Below are 6,229 nucleotides of genomic sequence, written 5' to 3'. Positions count from 1 at the left end.
TACTTTAGTAGCTTATTTACTCATTAACTATTGTCTAATATAAATAAGTAACATGACAGCTTACTATTAATTATGTGTTGATTTATAGTTACAAAGCTGGATCGTCGGATATATAGCCTTATATGTAACAGCTAATTATTGTAGCAATCATAAGTACTAGTAAGTTGTAATGTTACTTCCTATCAGTTTGTTGGCAGCCTGATAAGCAGCAGTTAGTAAAGAAAGAAGCTATAAACTAATGACAAAGACAACGTGCAATGAATCACTAATTGCTAATCTGTTGTTGCTTCATCACTCACAACCCTTACTTAGTGTAAATTCTTACCACAAAATGTAAATACATCCTCCACTACTGGCCAAGCAATCCTTCCAGTATTGAGGCTGAATTGCATGTAGACTAATGATCAAATTTATTTAGGATGGAATAAAATAAGGGCAGTAAAACCTTAAACATAAATGTCAGTTTGAATGTGAAGTGATTGTGGGTATTTGACGGTATGTATTAAAACATTTGACAATGGCACATGGCAAAAGGAAATATCATGTACTAATCTAGAAATGCAGAAAATACATGTGAAAAAATAGAATGGCCGTTCATTGTATTTCTTTGGCTGTTACTGTAGCTGGTACAATCAGCTTGTTCAAATGCAGAGTAGCCTTCTCCCCTCACGCCAGACCAGGCAGCTCATTGGCTGCAGATCAGCTATGATGTCATCACAGAATGTTATAAGGGCTCTGACAAATAGCCTAAGAGCCACATTCAATGGAGCACAGCCCAGCAGAGCGACTGTGTTTGTGAAGGGGAGGGGAACAGAGCAAGCAAGAGCAACACAGAGACCGTATGAGAGTGAAAGAGAGAGAGAGCATGTAAGCGAATGAACATTGGGGGGAGGCTAAGAACTTGTAAAACTCTCTTAAACTAGAGTTTTATTAGTTTACATGGGTGGAGATCAAGACGTGGAGATTTATTTATAAAGGTTTGTAAACAATTTACTCTTTTAACCTTTGTTGATGTTTGATTTATTAGAGTCGTGTTTGTCTGTTTGTTATGTTATACCCATATATTTCTTTCTTTCTTTCAGAACATGGAAACCACGCAAAGTCCTTTTTCTCCGAATGCTTCCACACCATCCAATGGACCTGATGCTGACTCCCCCGTTTACACTGACCTACAGATGGTCCTGCTTGGCATAGCCATGTCCCTGCTGGTCCTAGCCATTGTCCTGGGCAATGTTCTAGTGATCACAGCCATCGCCCGTTTCCAGAGGCTCCAAAACGTCACTAACTGCTTCATCATGTCACTAGCCTGTGCCGACCTCGTCATGGGGCTTGTTGTGGTCCCCTTTGGCGCCGTTAACATCATACTAAATAATTGGTACTTTGGCAGATTCTGGTGTGACTTCTGGACAGCCACTGATGTGCTCTGTGTAACAGCAAGCATCGAAACGCTCTGTGTGATTGCTCTGGATCGCTACCTTGCCATCACCTCACCTTTCCGCTACCAGTCCATGCTGACCAAGTGCAAGGCTCGCATTGTGGTTCTGCTGGTTTGGATCATAGGGGGACTCATCTCCTACCTGCCGATCCATTTGAAATGGTGGATGTCCAAAGAAGCGGAGGCAGTGCGCTGTATGAACAACACCAACTGCTGTGATTTCCATCCCAACCGAACCTACACGATCATCTCCTCCATCATCTCCTTTTACATCCCTCTGGTGATCATGGTGTTTGTTTACAGCCGGGTGTTCCAAGAGGCCAGGAAGCAGCTGAAGAAAATTGACAGGAGTGAAGGTCGCTTCCACCACAACGGAGGTCACCAGGAAGCCAGCAGCACTGGAGCAGGCAGCGAAGTCCGGGTGATAAAAAAACCCAAGTTCTGCTTGAAGGAGCACAAGGCTTTAAAGACCCTGGGTATCATCATGGGCATCTTCACATTGTGCTGGCTTCCCTTCTTTGTGCTTAATGTGGTAGTGAGTATCCATAAAGTGGATCACATCAAGGTACCGTACAGAATCTTGAACTGGATTGGGTATGCCAACTCAGCCTTCAACCCACTCATCTACTGCAGAAGTCCGGAGTTCAGATACGCCTTTAAGGAGATCCTATGCATGAAGAGGACACACTATCCCAACATGAGACCATCCAATGGATACAAATACAGTGGACACAGCTGGCAGAGTGAGCACCAGGGACGGAGCAAGTGCAGCTCAGAGGACAGTGACCCAGCTGACGGGGGCTGCGAGAAAGAGGGATGCATTTCTGTAGATAGGACTGACTCGAATGGGAACTGTAATAAAAACCTCACGAGTGTGCCATGACTCACCTCATAAGCTCCATAACATTCCACTGTGACTGATTTGCCAAAGAGATAAGGCATAAAAAAAGCTATGCTTCACGCCATTCTGGTAAGTGTTCACAGGTGGGGTAGGGGTGGGACAGGATAGATTTACAGGTGAAAAGTACACATCTTCATATTTATTTTTTGGTGTTTCTATGTTTTTGTCATCTACCTCACTATGTATGTTTTATCATGTCTCCGTTTTAATTTTTTTATCTTCCATTGTATGTCAGTCAAAAAACGCTATGAACTGCTGTAGACTTTAGAAAAAATGAAAACAAAGACCAGTGCACTAATCTGAAAAAGGATAAATTAAAGATAAGGAATAAAAAAAAACATGGCAATAAGTTTGCTACTGTGGTCAAATAGACTATTGTCGAAAGTCATAGTTGTTAAAAGGCTGGTGCTGTACTTTATCCATTTGTCTTCATTTCATTTTAACTAAATTAAAACAAATCTGGATGAATGAAGTGGGATATTGTTCATGCAGCCTGTTGTTAGACGGTATCTGCTGTTGTGCGAATTAGGGTGCATCTTAAATACCACACTGCCTTATTATTGCTAATAAATAAAGAAATTAAAAGACCCCCCCACCACCACCATACTAGCCATCGGTGTTGTTAGAGCATTGTATGACTTCCCTAACACAAGAGACCATATGTCTGGCAACACCCAGTGTGTTGCAATGCAGGCACTAATCTTCATACTATATCTTTGTCCATCTGGTGTTTTCAGTTTTTGTATTCTATCTCTTTTTTTTTTTTTTAGAGATAGCCTGAGATGATCAGTTGAGTTGGAATCTTACCACTGAGCACCACCAAGAAAGAGTAAGGAAAAGTTACCACTGTCTTACCACTTTGTTTGTGAAGCTGGTCAGCTGCCTTTTTTTATTTTTATTTTTTTTACTGATCTTAATAATGTTAATAGGGACCAATTGGCTGATGTCATGCCTTATTCTTCAAGAGAAGTCCAGTGTCTATAGCTTTACCCTGTGAGCACAGACGCGCAATGCAGTGCATATATAATTGGACAATGTGACTGTGATCTTAATTTTTGACTCTGGACTTCGGCACATCAAACTTGAAGCAATGACAATTAAGATAGATGTTCCATGTCTGCTTTAACTTGAGGGTGTTTACTATTTTTATTTACTTTTAAAGTTTTTTTTGTTTTTATTGAATAAATGTTGCAAGGGCAGTCTGATATCTAAAGGCCATAAGCGTCACCAGACACTGGGTATCTTCCCTATTGCCAGCTGTTTTCTGTTCCTACTTAAACACAATTGAACCTCAGCTCTTTGCACAGAAAATGAAATACATAATAACTAAGGTTCCATGAACAGTTTAGAATAGAAGAGGATTCTGTTCACTTCAGAATTCAACCCCCTGCTACCTGAATTCAACCGTCATATCAACTAGATTTACAAATGAATCAGGCTGAGGCCAAGAAACATCTGAGCAGTCAGTGAAGTTCATTTTGGTCTATGTATGAGCATTACTTACGTGAGGTGCTGGAGTACAGAGCTGAAACATCAAAACTTGTGTCACAGTCCAGTTGCCAATGCACTGCACTGAACTGACAGCTCTTGGTTTCTTCCATTACACATCTGCCATTACTGCTCAGATACTGGCTGCCTATTTTCTTCATGTCATCTTTCATCTTTTTCTGTAGGCACAACCGCAGAGGCTGCCAAATCTTGACCCTTTTTCCTCTAGGGAAGGTTCTAGACCTTCTGCAGTTGAAAAAGATCCAGCAAAACAACGTACAAATTCCCAAAGCGGTGTGTTTATCTAAGAAATGATGTAACAGCCAAAACATTATCTGGTTGGATAAGTGAATTAGGAGGTACTCAGTTTCCTGGCTCTAGGTGATGATGGCTTCAAGTAATGCAGACAGAGCACTGAATAGTCTCAACCCCACCTCCCTATGCCCCACACCTCCACATACCATAACGAATTTCAGAGGATGTTTAACTTAATGTACTATAAGTGATGAAAAACCTGTGTATGGATATTTTCGGTGCCATTTAAAATGTGCATCGTTGTGAGCTATTGAACTGTACACATGTCTGTTAGTCAAGGTGAGGCCAGCCAGTGGTGTTGAAACTGTGAACTTAGTTCTTGTGAAATATTTCCTGTACTGTATTTATGGCTTGTTTGTGGTCTTGTTTGCGCAGTAATGGTTTGTGTTTGAACATGTCGCCTTTGCACTCTACAGATTAGTGTTCTGAAGCTTCCACATATGCCCACCTAAAGATCAAATAGCACCCACAGTTCTGCTGTAGAAACCTTTCTAACGGGATATATTGTGTATGTAAACCATGGCTCAGATAAATTTGCCAGTCCTCTGGAGACTGCACTGTAACACTGAGAATCTGCATGCAGTGTGTGATATGTGCATATTTCTTAGAGCTGTTTAACAGAGCCAATGAAGCAGCTTGCACTGCACCCTTCTGGCAGTGTTGCTCTCTGCAGACTGCACACGCTACATGCTGCACACGCTACATGCTGTTGACATCTGCCCCATAACAGTCTGTGTAACACCAATAATGAAATGTAAGCGAGAATCATTGCATAGCTTCGAAGATGGCGTGTTGCCCTGTGCTAGGACTCAGCATTGTCAATGCTTACTCTAATGAGAAAAAGTGCTAAATGTCTAGAGTTCAAGTTCCTCAACATTGGATGAACATAACCTTGTAGGGGAATTTTGGGCAATCGGATTTCTGATGAAATCCTCACAGCCTTTTTGTTTTTCATAGCTCAACAAAGTTAGCTTCATCAGAATGGTTAGAAATCGATTTTGCCTTTAAAAGAAAATTGACAAAAGAAAATGTAACAATTTGCATGGGTAAGTAATGCAGGACTGATGACATTGTGTACAAAACTGAATACCAGACAAACAACGAGTGATATTGCACTTATTGATGTAGTTTATTTCCCTCTCTCTCTCTGTTTTTGGCACTACATGCTACTACAAAATAGGACATGGAGTTACGTGACATATAAACTGCCATAAGCTGTAATTTCTGCTTAATTTACACATCTGTAGTTTTGCCTGCATAAGGACAAAAAACTGCAGGCATTTGTACAAACACCACCATTCACACCACCATTAGACTCTCTCGCACCACGCTCCACAAACTTTCCCAAAATCTGCTTACTGTGTACTGTTTTAACACTTTTAAACTTAAAGGTACCAAATAGGGTTCTTTGGATGTTCTTTGTTTCACATTTTTGCTCAAACTTTGTGTGTTAGGATCTCAGATACAAAAGTGGGGAGCCAGTTTATGGTTCTTTAAATAATTTATATGAGATTTGTGAGTGCCAGTGAGATTCTGTGCCAATTGATTTTTTATAGAACTGTACATCCAAGACAAGAACCCATAAGGAATCTTTATTTTTAAGAGTGCAGATTTTACCAGTTTAATGTTTACTTTTGCACCGCCTCCCCCCCACCCCCACCCCCCCGAGCTACTTTCGCACAAGAGTTATCACTGTTTTGTTTGAAGTATGTTTAAAACTGTCTGTTGTCTAGTGATATTTATGACATTGAAAATGTTATGGCTTTTGTATTAAATAATAAATAATGTATTTAATGCAGTCCATGAGGCAGTGCCTTTTCTTTTGTCTGGATGGATAAATTAATAAATAAATCATAACTTGTGAATACATGCTCATTTATGACAAAGCAAAATATGAGGATAAGTCTCCCACTGTGGAAAACAGAATTAAGCTTGTGAGCAGCCATTACTAAGGGCATGTTTTCTTACCATCACCATTTCAGAAAATATTTCTGTAATATACATGCTGAGAATTGACTGGGCAGTCTGTGATCGTTTAGGGCTATGACAAAGTACTTGAAGTGGTGTTATTGCTCCTCATGGGATGTGCT

At 40.5% G+C, this 6,229-nt stretch overlaps 1 protein-coding gene across 4 annotated transcripts; it reads left to right on the top strand.

Moving 5' to 3' along the window:
* Positions 1-772: 772 nt before the first annotated feature.
* Positions 773-5,920, top strand: adrb2a (adrenoceptor beta 2, surface a). 4 transcript variants are annotated; one of them, XR_011977922.1, is made up of 4 exons: positions 773-977; positions 1,083-2,405; positions 3,107-3,165; positions 4,010-5,920. XR_011977922.1 is itself a non-coding variant. In XM_072663973.1 (2 exons), the coding sequence occupies exon 2, from the start codon at positions 1,086-1,088 to the stop codon at positions 2,316-2,318; it is 1,233 nt and encodes a 410-aa protein (XP_072520074.1). In that variant the 5' UTR covers positions 773-977; positions 1,083-1,085; the 3' UTR covers positions 2,319-5,920. The 4 variants fall into 4 exon arrangements, 1 of the variants encoding a protein (XP_072520074.1); XR_011977920.1 differs by having other exon boundaries at positions 3,107-5,920; XR_011977921.1 differs by having other exon boundaries at positions 1,083-3,165.
* The last annotated feature ends 309 nt before the right edge of the window (positions 5,921-6,229 follow it).

The sequence above is a fragment of the Salminus brasiliensis genome, chromosome 19 (genome assembly GCF_030463535.1).
Source record: "Salminus brasiliensis chromosome 19, fSalBra1.hap2, whole genome shotgun sequence".
Classification (NCBI taxonomy): domain Eukaryota; kingdom Metazoa; phylum Chordata; class Actinopteri; order Characiformes; family Bryconidae; genus Salminus; species Salminus brasiliensis.
Note: the sequence above shows the minus strand (reverse complement) of the source record. Positions and strands in the feature narration are given on the sequence as shown.

Excerpts from the sequence above, each read along its gene's own strand:
- adrb2a (XM_072663973.1), top strand. The coding sequence starts at position 1,086 with ATGGAAACCACGCAAAGTCCTTTTTCTCCGAATGCTTCCACACCATCC.